Below are 24,660 nucleotides of genomic sequence, written 5' to 3' on the forward strand. Positions count from 1 at the left end.
ACTCTTTCTCAAGTCCTCCAGGCCCTTCAACTTCAGGACTGGTTGGTGTCTCTCGACCTCAAGGACGCTTATTTTCATGTGCCGATCCATCCAAAGCACAAGAAGTACCTGAGGTTCGCGGTTGGCGACTCGCACTTTCAGTTTCGGGTCCTGCCGTTCGGATTGACCTCCGCCCGAGGGTCTTCACCAAGCTCATGGTGGTTGTGGCAGTGCATCTCAGGAAGGGGGGATTCATGTCTACCCCTACCTGGACGATTGGTTGATCAGGGCGCGCTCTCCCGATCAAGTCCTGGATCATCTGTCTGTCACCTGCCGCTCCCTTCACAAGCTGGGCTTCTCCCTCAACTTGAAGTCCCACTTGACGCCAACACAGCGGCTCCATTACATCAGAGCAGTGCTCGACACATCCCTGGGGCAGTGTTTCCCTCCCCAGGTAAGGGCTCTTCACATTCAGCAGATGGTTCACAGGTTTCACTTTGCCCAGACGCTCCCGGCGTTCGAGTTATTGATGTTGCTCGGCCTCATGGTGCCCTGCATTCTTCTGGTGCCAGAGGCCAGGTTGCGGATGAGATCTCTGCAATGGGACCCCAAGCTTCAATGGTCCCAGTCCTCCGGCAGGTTGTCGGACCCCGTTCAGGTGCCGCCCTCGGTCGCCCAGGACCTTCTGTGGTGGGCCGTCGAAGGCAATCTGATGAGGGGGGCTCCATTTTGGCTGCCCTGGCCGGAGGTGACGATCGTGACGGACGCATCCCTCACAGGATGGGGAGCTCATGCCAACGAGCTGACAGTCAGCAGTCATTGGTCTCCGTCGGAGTCCAGTCTCCATATCAATCTGTTGGAGCTGAGGGCCGTCAGGCTTGTCCTGACGGCTTTTCTGCCGACTGTGCGAGGGAAGAATGTCCTGATTCTGACAGACAACACAGTGGCCCTGCACTACCTCAACAAAAAGGGGGGGCAGTGTCACTTCCTCTGTGCAGGGAGGCGATGCAGCTCTGGTTCTGGGCCATCCAGCAGGAAATTTCGATCTCTGCAGTTCATCTGGCCAGAGACGAAAACGAGACAGCGGACGCTCTGAGCAGGCAGAACGCGATCTCTCACGAGTGGGAGTTGGCACAGGAGATTCTCCTGGAGATTCACCCTTTGGGGGACCACTCAAGTGGATCTCTTCGCCTCCAGTGTCAACCCGCAGTAACCACACCTGGACATCATGCACCTAGCCAGTCAAAGCCCATCTCCCTGCTAAGGTGCATACCCTTTCCTCAAATCCAGCCAAGGGGTAGTGTTTAATGGGGCTATACAATACCAGGCCCCCAGTCAAGCTGTGTGAGGGTTGAGAGAAGGATCTGGAAGGAAGAGTTTCAAGCAAGGTGGAAAGTAAGAGGAGGTTTGAGAGCAGGAGGAGGTTTCAAGGCATCTGGAGGTTGTAACAAGGAAAGGGGTTGGAGAGAATGAGGAAGATGGAATGCAGGAGAAGGTAGGAAAGCAGCTAGAATGTGGTGAAAAGAAGATTGCAGATTAGAGGGGTAGATTGTGGTGGAGGTTGACAAACATAAGGAGGTGGTAGAAGATCGTAAGGTGGAGGTTGGTAATCATCAGGAGTTGAAAGAAAGAGATCACAAGAGGGTTAATGGAGGAATGTTTCAGACAATCGTTGGAGTTGAATGCCAGAAAAGGGAAGGAATCAGGGCATGCTTGGCACAAGCATAGAGACGCCTGATCTGAAATAGTCGGACCTTTGATGGGAGGAGGACCAAGTACATGGCTATGGGCTTGAGGAGGTGCACATCCAGAACAGAAGCAGAAAGGTGGCAGGAGGGTAGGAATCAGGACCCTACGGCAGGGTGGTAATGGAGGCCTCCTTAAAGTCCACCCCAGTAAGACCTCATGGGATGTAGCATCCAGTGTCTTCTCGGCCAAGTTGAAACTAGGAGGAGACCCCTTGAAAACTATTGGCGAAGGGACTCAAAAAGAACAAGAACATAAGGATGTAGCAAACCGTTGATACCCGGAACTGAGATCCATAGGATATAGGATCCTGAGATGCACAGTGAAAAAGGGTGCAAGAAACACTTATGGACGAATGGAGACTACAGTGGTGCTAGGAACCCTTACATCTGAGATGAGAGCACAGAGAGAATCCCTGAGAAGAGAAAGAAATCATGGGTGCAGGAAGCCCTTTAAACATGGGGCTACCCCGGGAATTGACCCAGAGAGAACCTAGGGCCATGAAGACCCTCAGTTTTCCTGATTACTGTATACCATCCATCTTATTGTTTTGCCCATCCTCAGCTATCTTCCCAGGAATAAAGAAACCTGGTGTAAATTGCGTTTTCGGCATGGCGTGGTTATTGATCCCTGTCATCCTCGTAACAAACCTAACACAAAAAACACTTGTGCAGATCAGTCACAAAGCAAGGAGATAAGATAAATGCAACAATTATTCCAGATTGACTAAATGTCGTTTAGGGAAGAGTTGAAGAATTTCATTCAGGCCTCGGTCAGAGAAGTTGTAGTGAGTTAGTGGATTCTGAAGTTAGGGTTTTCTTTGTGTAGAAACAGGAATTTCCCTCTGGCTGGTGCTTTGCACATTCCTCTAAAGTGAACATTAACATTAACCCAAATAGCTGTGTATTGGCAAACATGGTGTAAATGCAGCTTGCACCTATTTGAAATGTAATTATGGTGTTGATGCTAAGACTGCTGTGAAAGTCAGGCATATAGCCTTTTGTATTTGTTCTGTAGTGATTGTTTATTTTTTTTGTCATGTCAGTAGTATGTTTTGTTCCAATATTTGCTTTCTTGTTGCAGGCCATATTGGATTGCTTCAAGCTACTCAAATGACACAAGAGGTGACAATTAGAGACCTGGAATCTGAAAAATCCAGGATAAAAGAAAAGATATCTAGACTCGAGGAGGAACGAACACTGCTGCAAAACCAAAACCAAAATCTGGATGAACGGCAACGGCAGCAGATCCTAGCCTTAGAGAAGGTATATGTGTATATATATATCCGATGGCAGTGGAGTGCCAACAAACCAAAGTTATAGAGTGTCACTCATTATACTCAATTGTAGAGAACGATTTTACAGACGACTGATATTGTTCTGACATTTTGTTTCCCAGTATATAGGTCCTGCTGCCCTTGAGGTATGCTGTTAGTGGCTGATATTTAAAATGCAGGCGGCAATATGGACTTGATGTACTATATTATGCAACTACACGTTGAATGTATCAATAGGAGGGCCTGTAAGATGCTGGCCTTTTCTCTTGACCCCCTTTTCTCTTGGCAACTGTTGATAATTAAAGCTCAAAGACAATCTAGGCAACAACTTGTGAGTTTCAAACAAAATTGGATATTCCAAGCTGTCATTAAAACATTTCTAGATAAATTGTCCGCTGCATTGCATTATATTATTTCATGACTAGCCTCTGTCGTCTATTCCGAAAGAAAGATGGGCAAATTGCAATCGATAAAAGGCAACCATCACTGCTTTTATTATATACATTTACAGTATTGATATCTTCATGATTGGTTTATGGGTGTTTGCACACATTTAAACATGATACTAAAGTTGAGCACACCTTTGGAAGAGTTGCGCTAAAATCTATTTTCTTCTAGAATATCTGTAACCGTGAGACTGGAACTCCTAACAGATTGAAATCATTAAGTGGGAAACAGCATATTTCAAATGGTAAAGGGGATTAACAAGCTAGATAGAATTGTAGATCCTCAAAGCATGCAGCATATACATGTTATCGGGCTACCCTCCCTCAGTTCACATGTAGGTGGCACTTTGTGATTTGGGGATCCATAGTCACAGATAAATGTCTTTAACAGCACCAATCATATACATTACTTAACTTATTGACGACTCACAAATGTATTGACTGTCAGGTATGACAGGTTTCTTGGAAGCACATTATTTGATATGTTGCCACAGTCGTGCCAGGCAGTATCCACCAATTTACTGGAGAGACCAGCGATATTCCACAGCATCTATGTTCTGTACATTATTGCAGGAGCTATCAAAATCTCAATTTGACCCTCTCCCTTCTCTACCTGGACATAGAGAACGGATCGGGTTTTCAGTACAGGTTAATTCATTAGATCTACCTCCTCTGGTATGACTAGATAGAATCACAATAACTCGGAAGCTTGAAAAAAGAGGCATGTTAAATTGCAGCATGAAGTAATCAGTACTTTCCTGTAGGGACAGTAACTCTTGCAGTTGAATCATTGAATCTCGGTGATGGGTGTTCGGAGGGGCAGAGTCCTGAACCTTATACCCAATAGGCCATCTTACTAGTCTTTCATTAGCTAACACACATTTAATGAGTGGGGTACCTCCAAGGATGTGGGTGGGCATGTGCTGGGCGGGCCAAGACGGCAAGTGCTAGGGGAACAGGGGGGGGGGTAGGGAGGATGAGTACGGTGGACAAGGGGACCAAGTTGGCTAGTCCGGGGAAGGGAGCCCGACAAAGGATGCTGGAGGGGGTGGTCTGGTGCCTGTATGACTCTGAAGGGACCAAACCCCAGTCGCAGCGGCAGATGAAGAGTTAGCAAGGGAGGGGGAGAGGGAAGGAAGAGGAAAAAAGGAAAGTCTTGAGAAGTTTCCAGAACTTAAGAAGATCCGGCTCAATCTGAGGGGGGGTGGGCATTCCAGAGGGAGGAGCCAACCGAGAAAAGGCATCTACCTCCCACTCTCTTCTTGGAGAAGGGTCTGCCCTGCAGACAGTTGGAGTCAGAAGACCGAAGGACTGTGGCCGGAAGGTATTTAGGGAGGGAAAGCTGGATGTAAAGATGTCCCAGGCAGCAGACAACCTTGTCAATGATGCAAATGGCCTTACATTTGATCCTTGCGGTCACTGTGAAGGGTCTCTGTCTTACTGACATTAAGGCAGAGATCATTGGCAAAGCACCATGCCTGAATAGCAGTCAGACAGTTGGGTATTAGGGAGGAGGAGGTAGAGGAAGGCAGCTTGAAAGAGAGTTGTGTGTCATCTGCATAACACTGGAAATGAGGGGAGAAAGTAGAGATGAGGTAGGCAGGAAGGGTCAGGTATATGTTCAAGAGCCAAGGTCATAGGATACAGCCCGAGGTACGTCACAGGTAAAGATTGAGGTGGAGGAGAAGAAAGGGCCCATTTGCACTTGGCAAGGTCTGTTAGAAAGGAAGGAGGTCAGCCACGCCAGTGCCCAGTCTGTGATGCCTTGGATATTATGGAGACGGTTTGTGAGGAATGAGTGGTTGACTGTGTCAAAAGCAGAAGAGAGATCAAGGAGGAACAGAACAGAGGGCATGTTAGGCAATATGGACTTGATGTACTATATATTATGCAACTACACGTTGAATGTATCAATAGGAGGGCCAGTAAGCTGCTGGTTGGAGAGTAGGTCTTCACAGGTGTTCATGAGAGCAGTTTCCATGCCTCTGGCAGCCCTAAAACCGGACTGGTGGCCATCGAGACAGCCAGCCATTTCGGCGTGGAGGGGCAGTTGGCGGATGGCCAGCTTCTCCATGAATTTGCCCAAGGAAGGAGATGGGGCGATAGTTAGCCGGGCAAGAAGGGCCAGCTGATGGCTTTTTTTAGGAGAGGGTGCACAAGAGAGTGCTTGAGGGGTTGAGGGAAGGACCCAGTGCCAAATGAGTGGTTGCAGAGGTCAGCCAAGGCTGGAGTGAGAGAGGCAATGTTGTCCTTGATGGTTCTGTAGGAACAGTGGAGCACCTGTTTAGAGTAGACTTTTATAGAGCAAACAACTCATCTGGTGCAATGGGAGAGAAAGAGGAGAGTATGGGCGAGGGGGATCCAAGGGAGATGAGAGAAGAGGGTGATGGGGGGAGCAGATGACAGAGAGGACAGGATATCCGGAGTTGTGGAGGCAAAGTGTGTGGCCAGTGCCGAGCAAAGGGCGCGGGAGGTTGGAGGAGAGGAGGAGACTGTGGTAGGATTGGCAAGTTCCTTGCAGATTTTAAAGAGTTAAGCCATGTTATTGGTGGCTCCAGAGATGCAGGCTTGGACATGAGCCCTCTTCTTGGAGCAGATGGAGAGATGATATTGCCTTTGGAGTAGGCAGCAGGCCAGCTTGTTAGAGGATGAGCTAGATGCCTGCCACTTTCGCTCTGCAGCTTTGCACTTGCATTTCGAAAGCGGGCAAGTCGGCGCCATATCAAGAGTAGGCTTCATGCAGATCCTCATGACTGGGGCAAGGATATCCAAGGTGTTAGAGATAGAGAGGTTAGCTAGAACAGAGTCAGAAGGAGAGTATAATGAATTGGGTGTATGAGGGATGAAGGAAGTGGCAAATGCAGCGACTGACACACACTTCATTGTTTAAATGACGGAGAAGGAAACTGGCAGTGCAGGCGGAGGCATCAGGGGACAGGGTAGGTCAAGATGGGAAGAGAGGAGAGAGTGGTCAGGCCAGGAGAGAGGGGTAGTGGGAGGGTTAGAGAGAGGGATGTCTGTTGAGATGTGAGCATCTAAGGTGTGTCAGTCGGAGTGGGTTGGGCCAGAGCGAAGGATAGAGAGGGATAGAGTGTTGCAGAGGTTGTGGAAGAGAACAGTGGCCCCATCGAGAGAGTCAAGACGGATGTTGAAGTCCCCATGGAAGATAAGTTTGGAGGAGGAGGCAAGAAGAGACGATGACATGTCGGCCCATTCTGAGAGGAAGAGGGAGGGTGGTCCGGGGGTCTGTAGATTGTGGAGAGAGTAAGAGAGAAAAGTAGGTGAGGCAGACAGCCTGCAGACTAGGCTTTCAAAGGATGAGTAGGTTTGAGTGTGGATGATGGAGGCAGGAACCCACTCAGGAAAGATCAGAGCTACTCCACCACCAGTCCAGGAGGGCCTGGGATTTAACAGGATCTTGTAGCCCTCAGGGAGAAGAGTGTGAAAAGCAGTGACAGAGCTAGCCTTGAACCACGTCTCAGTGAGAGCAAGGACGTCATGGTCACGGTCTTCAAGGAGGTGACAGATATCAGAGGAGTGTTTGATAGCAGAGCGAGAGTTGAGGGTAGCTAAGTGAAGCTGGTTGCACCCTTTAAAAGATTTGCAAGGGGGGCACAGGGATGGGGTGCCACAAATCAGGGCGAGGGGGGGATGAGGGAAGGAGTGGTGGGAGGAGATGGAGGGAAGTTGAAGAGAGCAGGTAGACGCCTGTCAAGAAAGCAGAGTTTGGGCTGAGAGCCCTAGGCCATGATAGTGCCGTTATGATCAGAGATGTTTTTATGGGAGGGCAAAAGGGGCACTTGCCCAGGGCCCCCACCTTGGAGGGGGTGCCACAAGGTTACCTGATCTAAAGAAGTAAGACTCCTTTGTTACCAGACTTAAATAGCACACACCATGATTTGTTTTAATGGCATGGTGCTAAGGCTCTAAACCTATTGCCTGCCTGTTTTGGCAAGTACATTCTGCCTCGATCAATTCATCATGTAATGCTTTCTGTGTTCACTGTGGTATATATAGTTTGTGTGTTCCTTGCGGCACAACTCCTGTAGCATTCTTTCCTTCTTGTGAGAATTATATTGATCATGTGCAATAGCCAAATTTGAAATGCATATTGGTAAATTGAGTGCCACAATGGTTCAGAAGTTAGCTCAGTGTGTTAAGCACTCATTGCAGAAATATTTATTCCTATGCAAGATTACAATAACACATTCCTGTAAGGCTGGCAAGCCTTTCCTAAGTCTGAAGTTATAAACCTGCCTGCATTTGTACATGTCATCGTTATGGTGAAGGTCTAGAAATTGGTATGTTCAGATGGGGTGTTGTAAAACCTAGGTAATCACCTCCAACGATGAGCATAAACTGTTAGTCTAAGAGATGAATAAATATCCAAATTTGGAACCAAAGCGCTTCGATCCTGGCTTTGCCAGCAGAAAATACAGTGATCCTGGTCAAATCATCTAATATATTGTACATTACTGTACTGTCTTCTGTGAAGTTAGCCTTCTTGCATGCTGGTGGCATTGTTTAGCCCATTACTTGATCTTTCTTCTTATGGAGGCCATTTGAGTGGAAGGGGTGCTAGACAGATGGGAGCGGACCAGATGGTGCAGGACTAGGGCAAGCATATTTTAAAGTCTGCTCATTTGACATTAAAAAAATGCTTTGCATTTTGGCAAAAGCCAAAGGTTTTTCTGCACGTTTATAAATGACAATTTCACAAGCCAGTCTTTTGGATGGCTTGGGTCCTTCCTTTCATCTATCTCCCTTTCTACCTGCGGTGTTCCCCAGGGGTCTAAGCTCTCACCCTGGCTTTTCAACCAATACCTGGAACTCTTGCCCACTGCATTGCCATTTTCTGCTCCAATATTCAGTGTTATGCTGATGACACTCCACTCATTTTCAGGCTTCCGTCGCCCACCTCTTCTCCTTCTCTCATCTCTGATTGCCTATCTGCCATTCAGGATTGGTGGACCGCCAATGATCTCTGCCTGAACACCAGCAAGGCGGAGATCTTCCTCATTGGCACACCTTTATCCTCCTTTCCTGTCACTCTCTGGATGGCCTCCCTTGGCCCTCCTCCTACCCCGACCTAAGAACCCCAGGGTCATCTTTGACTCCACGCTTTCCTTCTATTCCCACATCTCTGATGTCTTTAAAAATTCAAACTTCCTACTGCACCTCCTCAGAGGTATTCTGCCTTTCCTCTCCTTCCCCCAGAAGCTCACTGTCTCTCGAGCCCTGGTTCTCTCTTGGTTGGATTATTGCAACAGCCTCTTTTTAAATCTACATGCCTCTACTCTCCGCCCTTTGCAACTTATCCAGAACAGGACTGCGAGACTTGTCTTTGGCCTCAAGCCCTGGGATCATATCTCTCCAGCCCTGAAATCTCCCCACCGGCTCTCAGTGGCTGCAAGGATTAAATTCAAGACTCTTTGCATTGTCCACAATGCTTTCTGGTGCCTGGGTCCAAAATACCTTCACCTGTCCCTCCGTAAATACCTTCCCTCCCGTGCTCTTCGCTCCTCCACCTCTAACTCCCTCAGGGTCAGTCGTTTTTCAAAGAAACAAGCTGGGGGTAGATCTGTCTCTGGCTTGGGCCTCCCTCTAGAACAGCCCCCGTACCACTCTGAAATTTGAGAAGAAACATCTCCGTGTCATGAACCGCCACGTGCGCTCCTTCCGGACTTCCTGGTCCATGATGCATCGTACCACTGGGGCAGTGTTCCTCTCAACATGGCCGCCGCATCAATCATGCTGTGCTTCAGCGTTTACGCCGGAACAATGGATTCTTACAAAAGGGCACGTCTCAACGCTCCTGTACGAGTTCGCAGCTAGAGTGTCTAGCGTTTCTTCCTTGTATTGCTGTTCCCTTACTTCTACCCTTTTTCCCCCTTCATTCCTGGACCTTGAAGTGGTTACTCATCTTCATGACCGCCCGCTCTTCCTTCCTGGTTCCCTACCTTGCTCCCTGCCCACACCCGCTTGTTTAGCCTGTGAGCAGCAACTCCCTTCCTGGTTCCGCGCTTATTCCTGGATGTTGTCAACCCTTGCTTCCCGGAATTCTGAACTCTTCGTCTGTCTCCTATCAAGTTTCACGCTTGATATAGAGGATCACCAAGTCCAGGACATCCCGGAAATCAGAGAAACCCACAAAGAAGAAATCGGTGCAGGACAAACAGGTAGGATCGGGTGTTGAGTGTGACAGTTTGAGACGCCCAAGACTTGATACAGTGTTCAATATGGAGGCAGCCGTCCAGGACCTAATGAGAAGAATGCAGGAATTAACAACAGAGGTCCAGAACCTTAAAGCTGAAAATCCAGCCTTAAAACAACTTGTGCTTTCCCGGGATTCTGCACTACAGGAAAGTGCTTTAGGCGGGGGCATAGTGGACAAGTATGATGGTTGCAGCAAAACACTGCGGTCCTTCCTTGATTCTTGTTTGGTGCATTTCACATTTAAACCCTACTATTTGTCTACACCCCGAGCTAAAGTGGGGTTTATAATTGCTCATCTCTCAGGCAATGCCCTAGCCTGGGCAACTCCTTAAGTCAATTCTGCGGATCCACTCCTGGATAATTATGACAGGTTTGTGGAAGCCTTCAAAACTATGTTCGATCGTATACAGGTATACAGTGCTCAGGAAAGACTCCTAGAATTCCAACAAGGGAGTCAAGACATGCTTTCTTATGTAACCCGCTTTAAGCAGTTGGCTAAGGAGGCAGATTGGTCCCAGGAAGCAAGCTTTACCCTGTTCCGCAGGGGATTAAACGACGAAATCAAGGACGAACTTGCTAGAGTGGCCCGTCCAAGTTCCTTCCAGGCCCTGATTGACTTGTCTCTCCAAATAGACTTACGAATCCAGGAAAGAAGAGCAGAAAAGAAAAAGACCAAAATGGTTTCTCCCAAGATTCCCATGGAATATCCTAGTCCTAAGGAAGCGACCACATCACACTCTCCTGATCCTGAGCCAATGCAACTGGGATCCATACGGGGTCCAATAACCGCCCAAGAAAGGATGCATAGGATCAATACGGGGCTCTGTATGTATTGTGCCTCGTATAACCACCTTGTATGGAATTGCCCTATTGCTCCACCCCAGTGTTTGGGAAACGCTAGCTCCCGATCTTGAGTGGAGCCCATCTTCGGGAGAATGGTGTCTGCTCTGCCTCTGCTTCTTCCTTGCATTACCCTCGATTGAACACCTTGGTGGTCCTGCAAACATCCTTATCTACCGCCAATAAGGAGACCCATTCCGTTATGGCCCTAGTAGACTGTGGCGCAATGGGAATCTTCTTGGACCATGAATGGGCCTTGAAACACAGCATTCCCGGGGAAGCTAAGGGGACAATTCAGGCTGTCGAAGGAATTGATGGAAAACCACTATCGTCGGGACCCATAACCCAGCAAACCATGGAACTGTTATTCTCGATCAACAATCATCAGAAGATGGTTTGTTTTGACATCATCAAGGCAGCACATTACCCCTTGGTTCTGGGAATGCCCTGGCTACAAAAACGCAACCCATATATCAATTGGGCGGCAGGTTCCTTGTTTCTAGAATCTGAATACTGCCTGTCCCATTGTTTACCCCAAAACATGGTACAGAGCGTGGCTATGGAACCCCAGGGCCCCCAACAACCGTCTATCTGTGTCTCCAATATTTTCCAGGTTCCGGAAATTTATCATCACTACTCTGACGTGTTCTCCACAGCTATAGTTCAATCATTACCACCACATCGACCGGAAGATTGCGCTATTGACACAGAAGACTCTGCAGTGATACCATTTGGAAGAATGTTTATCCTTTCCGAGCCGGAAAAAAGAGCATTGCGGGAGTATCTGGATACCAATTTTGCCAAAGGAACCATTCCACCTTCGAAATCTCCAGCCGGTGCCTCTTTATTGTTTGTGCCCAAGAAAGACACCAAGGAACTTCGACACTGCCTGGACTATCGGGGACTCAACCAATGCACCCTCAAGGATCGCTATCCGCTACTGCTCATTTCCGACATATTGGAAGCAGTCAGGGGAGCCGTAATCTTTACCATACTTGACCTTAGAAGCGCGTACCATCTCATCCGGATAAAGGAAGGCGACAAATGGAAAACTGCATTCCGAACTCCCTTTGGACATTTTGAATACCTGGTAATGCCATTTGGTCTTGCAAACTCCCCTGCGGTCTTTCAACGATTCATGGATAGAGTCTTTTCAGATATGTTGTTCCTCTGTATCATAGTGTATTTGGATGACATCTTGATTTATTCCAAGGATCCTCAGCTACATCAGAAACATGTGACAACGGTATTACAACGCTTGCGTGAAAACAAACTCCTGGTCAAACCTGAAAAATGCACATTCCACACCCAAACAGTCCATTACCTCGGGTTTGTTCTGAGTGCAAAAGGAATCGAAATGGACCCCTCCAAGTTTGTCTATCCTATCATGGCCAGCCCTACCACAGTAAAACATATTCAATCCTTCCTGGGACTCGCCAACTTTTATCGGAAATTCATTGCCACATTCTCTAATGTTGTACAGCCAATAGTTGCATTGTTGAAGAAAGACACTCCCTTCCTTTGGTCTGAAGCTCAAAAAACGGCCTTCCGGGAGTTAAAACAGAGATTTACTCAGGGTCCCAACCTGGCCCAACCGGATATCGACAGACCCTTCCGGGTACAATCTGATGCCTCAGATCATGCAATTGGGGCCGTCCTAAAACAGGAATTCGAGGACAACTTGGAACACCCCATCGCTTACCTATCTCGAACATTAACTCCCAGTGAAACCCACTATTCAGTGCTGGAGAAAGAGTTGCTCGCCATTCGGCAAGCCTTTACTGATTGGCGCAATTTACTTCTGGGTGCCAAATATCTTATCCAGGTGAGAACCGATCATAGAAATCTACAGATTCTACAATCCCTGGAATGCAGGAACAGTCGCCAAGCTCGTTGGGCGTATTTCTTTGCACAGTATCAGTTTTGCATTCATTACGTTCCAGGAATTCACAAAGTAATTGCTGATGCCTTATCTAGGCGCCCGGATTACGAGCCAATGGGAGCCCGTGACCTTCCAAGGATGTTTCCTGACAGTGTTTGTGGCCCAAGCCGACTCCTTGCTGGAAAAGTTCCGAGCTGAAATCCCATACTCTGAATTGTGGAAGGATTACGTTGGAAAGAATCAATGGTCTCTAGTCACAAAGGATGGTTACCTCTTTAAAGATAACAAGTTGGCAGTACCCACGAACAACTTGAGGACCAAGATCATCCACCTTTGTCATAACACCTTCCATTCCTGGCATCGAGGCATTACTTCCACCCTTCACCATATTCAGTGACAATTCTGGTGGCCTAACATGAAAGAGGATGTAAAGGGGTATATCCAGGCCTGCCCAATCTGCAGTCAGAATAAGTCAGATAATAGGAAACCTACTGGCCTTCTCCATACACCTACGTTGCCAGATCGTCCTTGGGAAATAATAGCCACCGATTTTATCATTGAGCTGCCCCCTTCCAAGGGATTTACCACCATAATGGTTAGCATCGACCTGTTCACCCACATTGCTCATTTTACCCCATTGCACAAGTTACCCTCAGCCCAGGAAATGGCAGGGATATTTCTGAAACACATCTTCAGATTACATGGCCTACCCTCTAAGATCATTTCAGACCGTGGTCCTCAATACATCTCACAGTTCTGGAAACACCTATGCCACATGTTGGGCATCCAACATGCCTTGTCTTCAGGATACCACCCTCAGACCAATGGGATTACAGAGCGAGTAAATACCTTAGAACAATATTTGCGCTGTTTTTCCGCCAAAGTCCAGGATGACTGGTCAATCTTAATTCCAGTGGCAGAATTTGCCTATAACAATTCTGATCACTCAGCCATTAAGACAAGCCCCTGCTTCTGTAGTCAAGGTTTCCATCCATCAGTCCTACCAACGATCCTGATGCAAGACGGAGACCTGCCCCTGTCTATGGAATCAGTGACAAGGTCTGGTTGTCATCAAAACTACTACCTAGACATCTACATCCTAATAAATTGGCCCCCAAATTCTATGGGCCATTTCCTATCAAAGAGGTCATCAATCAAGTGGCTTATCGACTCCAGTTACCAGACTCCTGGAAAAGGATTCATCCTGTCTTTCACACTTTCCTGCTCAAACCTTATCATTCATCGACTAAGTCAGCTCACCGACCCAATCCTGTGCTAATCAACGATCGGATTGAATTTGAGGTCTCCAGGATCTGCGACTCTGGATATAGAAGAGGTCGACTTCAGTACCTAGTGGAATGGAAAGGATATCCTCCCAGCTAACGAACATGGAAACCTGTCTCCAACATGAATGCCCCTTGCCTAGTGTGGAAATTCCATCTGACTTATCCAGGCAAGCCCGGTGGATTGGGGTTCAGAAGGGGGCATGCTGTCATGAACCACCAAGTGCGCCCCTTCTGGACTTCCTGGTCCATGATGCATCGTACCACTGGGGCAGTGTTCCTCTCAACATGGCCACCGCATCAATCATGCTGCGCTCCAGCGTTTACGCCGGAACAATGGATTCTTACAAAAAGGGCACGCCCCACCGCAGCGCTCTGCGTCTCAACGCTCCTGTACGAGTTCGCAGCTAGAGTGTCTAGCGTTCTTCCTCGTATCGCTGTTCCCTTACCTCTACCCTTTTCCCCCTTCATTCCTGGACCTTGGAGTGGTTACTCGTCTTCCTGACCGCCCGCTCTTCCTTCCTGGTTCCATACCTTGCTCCGTGCCCACGCCCGCTTGTTTAGCCTGTGAGCAGCAACTCCCTTCCTGGTTCCGCGCTTATTCCTGGACGTTGTCAACCCTTGCTTCCCGGAATTCTGAACTCTTCCTCTGTCTCCTATCACGTTTCACGCTGGATATAGATGATCACCGGCCGTACCTGTTCAAGTCCAGGACATCCAGGAAATCAGAGAAACCCACAAAGAAGAAATCAGTGCAGGATAAACAGGTAGGATCAGGTGTTGAGTGCGACACTCCGGTTCTGGAAGCACCTCAAGACCTTCCTCTTTGCTTCTGCCTTCACTCCTCCTCTCCCCTGCTGATCTGTCCTGTCTCAGCATTGTGCACCTGGTTACCCTCTGACTTTCGGCCCAGGTACCTGCTCACCCTGCCACCCGCCCACACTGCCTCATAGCAATCCCTTGCACTGGGGTCGGAATCTGTAACCCACCAGCCCCCCCCCCCCTTTCTTTTTCTGCACTTATCAGACACACCCTGTCTGTTGCCTTAAACCCAGCACTTGCCACTTGCTGGCTGCACTAGCACCGTTTGTTGCTTTTATTATTTATTTATTCATTTAATTATGTTTATACCGTTGCTCAGCACTTTCCACTTCTCCCCGCCTCCCATACACTTTCCCCTTTCCCTCTCCCTTGCACATGTGCGTTCTCAATGTCACTGGGCCTAGTAAGAATGTTGTTTTGTTCTCCCTTGTTCCCCTCCCTTGCTTCGTAGCCCTCAGAAACACTTGTGCACGAGTGCCTTACAAATAAAATATCAATACCAATGCAAAGTTTTAAAATACAAAAGACAAACCCAGATTAAATCTGTTAAATCACACTGATTGGTATGCTGATACTTACATACTTCTCTTGATGATGTGCAGAATGAAGCTAGAATTATTCTGTGTTACACCCTTCTATAAAATTTTGTTTTAAAAAATTGTCATGTTTGGTAATGTGATTGTGTACTTTCCAAGTCAGTTTATACAATTAGATTCTTCTAGTTCATAGTAAGAACTGGTAATGAAAGTGTTGAAATGCAGAAATGGCAGAGTTGGCAGCAATCCCAGATTCACCCCTTAACCATTGTTTGTAATGCAATTTAATCTTGTATTGCCTAGCCTCTCGAAATTGCCAGTCCCTAAACCTTTCAAAATTGTCAGCCCTTCAGAGTGATTTCCTTCTCAGGGTATGATCTTCAAAACAGCCTCACTCCTGGTTTCACTGGCTAACGGGTTGCTCCCACTATAAGAGTGAGCATTGATATATTGCACATCACAGTGACTTGCTCCTTTTGATCTCTAAAGGCAACACTATTTAAAAACCATGTCCCACTTCAAATCTCAGTCTGTCGGGTTACAGACACATTCCTGGTAGGTTCTAATCTGCATCCACTCTCCATGCTATGGCATTGTAGCTTTCTCCTTCCTTCCAATTGTTAATCCCATGCTTGAGCATGTTTGCATTCCGTGAGGCAACAAATGTGAGTTCTCCGTCTATCCAGGGTTACATGTACCTTTTACATACAGTCCTGCATTAATACTACAGGCTGCATTCCTTCCTGGATGCTACTGATAACAAGTCTCCTGTATCTATGCTAGAACAGAAGTAACCTCTTCGTAGATTGATAATGTTGGCCTTCAAATGGTACTTGTTTATCATTCTGATTAGAGCAAGAATGAAGAGGGTAAGGGGGGCTTAAAGGGAGTAACCATGCTTATTTTTAATGCTTTGAGGCAGCATATCAACCTATGGGTTGTGATTGCGGCGGGGGTGGGGGGCGGGTATCGGATATTCTTGATCACTTAATTCCTTTGGTTTGGTGGAGGGGGGCCACAAAGATGTCTGTGCCCAGTGCCCCAAAAATGCTTAAGATGGCTCTGGTTATGATAGACATTAATGGTGCATTTGGAGGATGCAAAGTGAGCCAAGAGCACTTCCGAACTGGTGCCGCCATCAATGGGTGAGGAGGAGAAAGGTGAGAGGACAGAGACCATACGGGGGGTCCATAGGTTAGAAGAAGGAAAAGCAAAGAAAATGTCAGTGATAGTCTGTCTTGAGGAAACCTTGATGTAGGTGCCTGCGATGGGCAGACCAGGGTTGAAACTCAGGAGTGCCTTTTTTAGTTTCTTCCTTCCAGACCTTGTGAGAGAGGGAGGATTGGAGATGGCGAAGCAGTTAAAAAAGATAGGGGAGATGGAGAGCACCATGGGGGGCAGAGACAAGCAATGGGGGGGGCTGAGGATAGCAGGGGAGCGGGTCAAGCACTATGCAACAGTAGAATCACACCAGGCGGCCGAGCAGACATAGAACAATGAGCATTCTGGAAATGCCCAGATATATAGATCATTAACAAATGGGTAGCACACCTAAATTCGATTTTAGCAAAAAGCAGTACAAACTGGTGGTGGATACATACTTGGAAGCACACCAGAGAATAGAAAGAGTTATAAGTCATGTGTTTTCTTTTTTCTTCATTTTTACTTTGAAGCAGGGCATTAAGAGAGGAGTAGCAGTCAGTATGATGCACATCACGATTGTTGTATCTTGACTGTCGTGTAGTCGAAGAGTCCTCTGTCCACAAGTGCCACACAGAGAGAATCTAAGCCACTCTCTGTACAACCTTTGAGGCCACAGGTGGGAGATGTTCTTCCGGAACTGCGGAACTCGTGGAACCCTGAACCATTGTAAGGGAAACACCGGTTAAGTATTAAGCCAAAACAGCATCAACAACCAATCAACAAATAAGTGGAACGGTCTTCCCAGGAGGTGTCTGTGGAGAATCAGTTGTACCTATAGGGGAGGTTCCGAGACCCAACAAGGATGTTCCTTTAGCAGTGTAGCGATCCCAGCAGTGTTGCGAGAGCCGGGCCCACCGGGTACCAGAATCCGCACAATGAAGGCGGAACGTAGTGGATAGGAATCCGAGAGGCAGTACGTGGTCGTAGCAATGAATCCAAGAAGTAGAAACCAGAGCCAGGGGTAATCCGATAGCAGTCCGTGGTGAAATCCGAGTCCAAAATCCAGAAGTGACAAAAGACAAGAATAGCGCCGTACAGAAGTCCAAGAGGACAGCTGTGAAGCACCGAAGCCCTACGATGCAGCCGTTTAAATACTAGCGCTGCTATTTCCTCCCGATCACATGAGCCTTGACCGCGTCACGTGAGCGTAAGTTAGAAACACGCGAGCGGGAGGCGGTGGTCATGTGACGCGGAAGAAGCCGGTCTCGCAAGCACCAGGGAAGACGCCAATGGAGCGGGCGTCTCCGTGAGCAAGCAGCATGCCAAACTTTGCGCTGTGGCACCTGAGGATTTGAGGAAAGCACATGCGAGTCCCGGAACCGGGCCAGAGGACGGGGGAACTGGAGGTACAGGGGCGGGAAATGGGAGCCCTAGAAGAACTGGGGGGAGAGTGAGTGGGGTGCGTGACAACGATTCATAATACTGTTGGTGAAGAGAGTTAGAGATTACAGATTAGGCATTTAGGAAAAGGAGCAGGCAGTAATTTGAGCAGATATAGTGTGCAAGGAAGGTGGGTGGACCAGAGATATCTATAATTGCTTACCAGAGCAATTGATATCAAGATTATGTTCATGGTCAGAGCGTTTGGATCACCAGATCAGTATGAAAACATTTGAGTGATGCAGAGTAGCTGCAGGGAGAGTTGCTCCCGCCAGCGCCGGACAGGACCAGACAGGGACCTTAGAGGAGGGCCTTGGAGAGGGGCCAACTTTCGTCTGCCGGCTCTTCGGATAGGCCCTGAAGATGTAAGCTGGGCCAATCTAAGCCGTGGCAGGAAAGTCACTCCTATGCATCCTGCAGCGGTGGCCATGATGGAGAGTGGCATGCTAAACATTCAAACAATAGCCCACTGGGTTTAGGCACGAGGTGCACGCAGCAAATGTACACTTCTGCAGTGCAGCAGAGATAACAAATCTTTTTTTGTTGATCAGGTAGGTATTATTTCAAAAAACTATGTTTTTGAAAGAGCGCTCGCCGCTCCAATCAATATTAAGATGCTGCCCCACCACACAAGCCTGGATGGCTTACTTTGCTGGGGTGATGTAAAACGCTGCTCCTGCAGCCACGTGGGGAGGGGGCACACCACTGGCGGGTCCTCGGATGAAGCTGAGTAGAATGCCCTCCAATAGTCTGGGGTCCCCATGCATCAATATAGCAATGCCCTCTACATGTTCTTAGGGTTTAAAATTATTATTTTAAGGAATCAAAAAATCAACCTGACTCCGAAAAGCATTGCTACTGGGGCCAATCTATGTGCAGCTGCTGTAACAGCTTATATTAGGTCATTACTTTGGTGAGAGTACATGTACTGGCGTATATTTATGAATGACATGATTAACAATAACAGATAATTAACTGCTAGATTATTGGGACTGCACCAATTGATCATTTTGAGCTGTATCCTTCTCGGTGCTCAGAATAGTTATACAAAAGCAAGAAGCCAAAATAGAGACATTTGAAGGTTTATGCTTGCGGGAGGATTTCGCAGTTTCCGTTACAGCTTCGCTAGGGATTAGAAGGAGTTTATATCTACCTTAAAGCTCCATTCAAAGTCCCTACAGTTCAGAATTCAGTTCACTATAAAGACTACTTAAAATAAGAAGCACAACTAGTAAATTAGTTACTTATTTTGGAGATCTTGGCAACTAATTTGTCCTGATAACTCAGGGGATGTTCTCACATTCACCTCACCCTCCTTATTGTTCCCACATGCGTTCACTAATTCGCTGCTTATATTGGCCAACAAAGATATGGGTTTATTCCACAACTGTGGTTGATGATATAATGTAATCTCAGATATTCCCATTATTGTATTGTCCAGAAATGTTACCTCGGTACTTGAGAGCTTGTTTAATCCAAGTTCAAACTGGAATACTAGACAAAAATCCACAAAACCTTTGGAATATTTGGAAGATAAAGGAGCAAACATACTTTTAAAGGGACCGCTCTGTTTGATTAGTGCTGAGGGGACAAAATAAGACAGATAGTAATATTAGCATTGTCCCCAATTTCATTAATAAGAACATTGTCCTCCATGACGTGAGCTGAAATCATAGTCAATTTCTTCATGATCTGAGATTGTGAAGGACGAGTGTACACCTTCTGCTTCATCATGGCTAAAATAACCAAAGTGAAAAATAATACAGGACAAAAATGATCAACATTAAAATCCTAAAAGGATTGTGTTCACTCATTCAAAGCAAAACATACCACCGAATTACTAAAAGTACCTCAATCGCAGCTGAGATACACAAGTCAGTGTTAATTCCTGGTGAATGGCCGCTATGTCCTTCCAGTTTAAATATGGAAGAAATGGTGATTGTCGGGGCAAAAATATCAATACTCGCTGCAAAGGATCTTCATAACTGCAAAGTCTTTCAGCGATAGTTTAGGGGGAAAACAGCTAGTGTAATGCAGAGGCACAGGATCGTTTGATGCTCTGAATGGAAGCACAGGATCCTTACAAGTCGATGGACCTAAAGTGCTAAATATATTTTCAGAGGCACTTCTCCAAGCTGGTTTGGCCCCTGGTCACCCATACTAAATAGACACTGGGATGCTCATCCAAACATTAACAAATAGTACTGGATCCAAATGTACGTGATTAAAAGCATAGCGAAGGGTATCAACAAAGATGTTTCCGTTGGGCCCATACAGCTCACCTCAGCACTCTTGGGTCTTCCATAGGCTTTCTGCCCCGCACTGTCTCCAAATAACACAGCCCTTCCCTCCAGGGTCCGCGTGCAGCCTCACAACAACCATTCCCTTACCCTCTTGCTGATCTGGGGATTAGGAGTAGGCTGTGGGTGGGCAGATGGAAAATGGCCCTTCACTCCAGGGTCCTAATGCAGCTTCGAAACAGCCACACCCTCATGTTAGGGCTTTGCCTCAGGCTTGCTGATCCGAGGATTATGAGTAGGCTGTGGACAGGCAAATGGAACACAGTCCTTCATTCGAGGGTCGTAGGGCAGCATCACAACCGCTATGCTGCTCTTAACCATGCGCATTGCAACAGGCTTATCCATGGATTAAGAGTAGGATTAAGAGTAGGCCATGGGTGAGCAGATGGAACATCCAGGATCCTAGCAAAGCCTGAAACAGCCGGGCCCTTACCTCCAGTTATGGGCTTCACCACAGGCTCACTGACCCAAAGCTTAAGAGCAGGTCATGGGCAGGCAGGTGGAACGCAGCCCTTCGCAGCAGGGTCCTGTGCAGTCTCACAACAGCGGTTCCCTTACACACAGACTTGCCGATTAGGAGTAGGCAGTGGGCAAGTAGATGGAGCACAGACGTTCAAAAAAGGATCCTAGTGCAGCCTCACAACTGCTGCAGGCTTGCCTAGGCAAGCATTAAAAGAAATGTTTCCTTGTTCTCAACGTGGCAGCTTCTTTATGTGTAAAACTCATCAATTCAGAGCAAATACAAGAGGTTTTATTACAGGAGCTGAAAACATAACATAATATGATATGATATGATACTTTATTTATATAGCGCCTATAGACAATGTGTTTCAAAGCGCTTCAAGGCAAGGGAGGGAACAAGGGAAAATACAATGACATTCGTACAGGCCATGAACAGTAAGGATGTGAAATTAACTATCGTACTCGGCCTGACGACATTTCAGATAGTGCAAGAGCTGAGACATAGATAAGGATTGGAGGGGGAGAGTGGGAAGGAAATGGAAACAGACAGGCGACTACCGTACTAGGCCTGACGACATTTCTGGTAGAGCCGAAGAAAAACAAGAGGTGAGGGAGAGGTTTGCAGAAAGGTGAGGGAGGAACAAAACAAGCGACTATCATACTAGGCATGACGACATTTTAGATAGTGCTGGAGGGGGTGTGTGGAGGAAAAAACCAGTAAGGGTAACGGGACGGGGGGAGGAGACAGACAAGGTTGCTATCATACTAGGTCCAGGTACAATTCTGATAGAGTAAGTGCATAGAAGAAAGTAAGGGGAGGAGATAGGAAAAGGGAGAAGGGAAAGGAGGAGAGAACAGAGAGTTAGCAGTCAAAAGAGTGGAGAAGCAAGAGGGGAGAGTGAATACAATTGCAGAAGTCAGTAGTAACACACAATGTTACAAGCCAGGATACAAGATGAAGATGGGCACAGCATGATTCAGGGCCACCATGAGTACAAGATGCAAAGGAAGTCCAGCATGAGAGTTGAGAAAGGGTGGCGCGCCGTGAATGAATGAAGTCCATAAAAGTGAAATCCAGCATTGGCCACAAGACCGTGATGGTGAAACCAGAATTTATCAGGACAGACCCCTGCAGAAGTAGGCTTGAAGGGGGTTGAATGGGAGCAGGGTAGAAGAATCAAGCAAAACAGGCAACACCTGTGTGCGAGAATGGTGGAGGCACAAGGGAACATCACAGGGGGGCCAGAGGGGTGGGGGTGGCCTGTGGGGACAGAGGGAGTAACACATGTTGGTGCATGCTTATCTGCTGTCTGAGCAGGGGGATGGGCCCTGGGTCCTGCTGTTCCAAACAGGTCCAAACAGGAATTGCCCTTTTCTTCGTCTGCCCTTCACTTAGGACGCCCGGGCGAGAGACGCCCTTGATCTAATGGTTAAGAGCAGGAAGGAAGAGGCAGGGCTAAGAAGGTGGGCGGGGTTTAGGCCAGGTGACCTAGATCCACTTGCACCTGCTCCCCACCACCCCATCTGATACATGCTGCAATAGTCACAATTTAAGACATCTGGGCCTTATATTGTTCATTGGACTCTTGCCAGAGCCAGATCTACCCTTTGCCCATCGGTGCTCCCTTCTCTTGGCCAAATGCTGTTCTTCAATTAAGAATGGATGGTGAAGGTGGCACAGACAATGACTAGCAGTTGACTGCTAGCAGCGCTTGTCTAAGAGCTGAGGACAACCTGCTTCGGAAACTGCATGCCTCGATCTCCCATCAACTGTCTCTCAGCTTGCTACACTCACTCATTTGTCACAGGCCATGCAGAATCTTACGCTGCGATTGTGTTGAGGGCAGCATGCCGTTGGCCATGAAAATGGGGTGGATCAACATCTAGGTATGTGACAGTGTTCTTTTCAGAATATATTTTCATCCATCAGCACTATCTATAATTTGATTCACAAATACTGATTGCTCATAGACTTAGCACTTTAAAAGTGAGCGCAGGACCACATGTTTTGGCTTTTGGCCATCAGTGACTGTGACAAATGAGTACTGGCTAAGGTGGCTACTCAACCACTAAAGCCAGCAGTTATCCCAGTCATAAAGGTGCAACAGGCACAGCCATTTAGGTTAGCACAGGCTGAGGGTACATTATGCTCTTCGGGAGGGGTGTGAGCTGGTGCAGAACCAATGAAGATTCCCCCTGCTAATAGCGCAGGGAGCTCTTGATTCTATTAAAGACAAGGAGGCGAGCATTAAGCTTTCTCTTCTCTTTAATTCACTCTCCAGCAGTTTCAACAAATGCATCATATTTCGTGAAAATATTAAAACTTTTTTTTTTTCAATAAAAACTTCAAGTCCCATCATTCCCTGTAGTTATAGTCTCTAGTCTCTGTGCCTTAGCCCTTCCTGTTCCTGTGTTCTTCCTCTTCTTTGACTGCTTAACTGTAAACCTCTGTAACATTAACTTGCCAACGGGCCCAACAACTTCCCTTTTTCGCGCTTTCAGCAGCGTTCGATCTCTTGCCTCGGAACTTGCAATCCGATCGGAACCATCCAACCTCTTCGAATAGAATCATCCGTTCTTTTGGTCATCTCCTAGCGTTGGAAAGTAAACAATAGAGATATGTTAGGGCTGGGAATACACACCCTATTTCGAGGAGAAAACGGTCATCAGGATTATTCACAATTCATATTTCTTACATTACAATACTCTTCCCGTTTTCTGTGTATCTGGGTCGGGAATTTAATGCTCGCCTCCTTGTCTTTAATAGAATCAAGAGCTCCCTGCGCTATTAGCAGGGGGAATCTTCATTCTATGTCAAGACGGAGGCGAGCATTAAGCTTGTTCAAAGCTTCTTGCTACTGCAGTTGCCATCGTGCTGATTGGTCTAAAATAAAACGTCCTAAATGTTTTATCACTAGTCCAATCTGCTGCCTTCATGATATCTTGTAATGATGCGCCTTGCCCTAATGCTTTCGACGCCATCGCTCCTCTGACAGAGTGTGCTCCAAATGCCGATACATCAATGCCCGATAGGGTCATGATACCTCTGACCCATCTCGCTATTGTGGTTGATGCTACGCCTTTGTGTGGTTTTCTGCGCGCTATAAGTAGTTGGGTTGTACCTACTGGTCTCCTTTCTGCTGTCCTACTCTCATATTCCTTAATACATGAAGCCACGCACCATTTGGGGTAGTCCTGCATGTATGGGTATGTGATTGTAGATGAGTCTGTTTTAGTTCTCTTCGCCAGGAAGAAAGTTACTCCCTCCGGTCCATATGTTTTCCTATCTATTTCCAGCGCCTTCACGTCTGCTACTCTCCTGCACGATACCATACACAGTAATGTGGCTAGTTTCCCTGATAGCTGTTCTAACGATAGGTATCTGTTGCTAGGCCAGTCTGATAATAGTTTCAGCACCACCGATACGTCCCATAGTATTTTGTACTTAGGTTGAGGTGGCTTCCTAAATCTTATGCCTTTCAGGAGTCTAATCACTGCTATGTTCTCCCCTACCGGCATATCATCCAGTGGCATGTGACCTGCTGAAATTGCAGATCTGTAGACTCCTATGGTTCTATATGCCTTGCCGTCCTGCAGAAGTTCTGCTAGGAAGTTCAGTATTTCGACTAAAGGTGCAGAAACGGGATGAAGATCTCTCCTTCTGCACCATGACGACCACTTATTCCAAGCTGCGTCGTAGCTCCTTCTGGTTGAGGGTGCCCAAGACTCGGCGATAAGACTTGCAGCCTGCGCCGAAATGCCTGGGAGGTTCCAGCGTCTCCTGCTATCCTGCACGCCATCAATGGCAACGTCCCCTTCACTCTCAGAGGGTGAAATGACCCAACTGGGTCCGTGAGCAGGTCCACTGCTTGTGGCAGCATTCTCGGATAATCTACTAGCATTTCTATGAGAGTTGGGAACCAAACTTGTGATTTCCATATTGGCGCTATTAGTATCAGATTCGCCGCCTCTCTGCAAGCTTTCGCTAGCACTCTGCTCAAAATTAAGAACGGCGGGAAGGCATATAGCGTCCGTTCCCTCCAGTCCTGCAGGAATGCATCTACTCCAGCTGCTGCTGGGTCTAATCTCCAACTGAAGAACAACGTCGTCTGTGCGTTCAGTCTGGACGCAAACAGATCTGTATGGACCGGCCCCCAACGTTCTTCCAGCTGTCGAAAAACTACTCGGTCCAGCTTCCAGTCGCTGGAGTCCGAGAGGTACCTGGAGTTCCAGTCCGCTATCACGTTCTGTGATCCTGGCAGGTATTCCGCTACTACTGAAATCCCTGA

General features: G+C 47.3%; 1 protein-coding gene across 4 annotated transcripts in view; it reads left to right on the forward strand.

Annotated features, from left to right (window-relative positions):
* FAM184A (family with sequence similarity 184 member A) overlaps window positions 1-24,660 on the forward strand; it is an 833,199-nt gene that overhangs the window by 351,295 nt on the left and 457,244 nt on the right. For all 4 annotated transcript variants that reach the window (XM_069606609.1, XM_069606608.1, XM_069606610.1 and 1 more), the window contains exon 4: window positions 2,809-2,990. In XM_069606609.1, coding sequence (XP_069462710.1) covers window positions 2,809-2,990 — 182 coding nt within the window. The remainder of the gene's footprint in view (window positions 1-2,808; window positions 2,991-24,660) is intronic.

This window comes from Ambystoma mexicanum, chromosome 4p (genome assembly GCF_040938575.1).
Source record: "Ambystoma mexicanum isolate Mex_15411 chromosome 4p, UKY_AmexF1_1, whole genome shotgun sequence".
NCBI lineage: Eukaryota > Metazoa > Chordata > Amphibia > Caudata > Ambystomatidae > Ambystoma > Ambystoma mexicanum.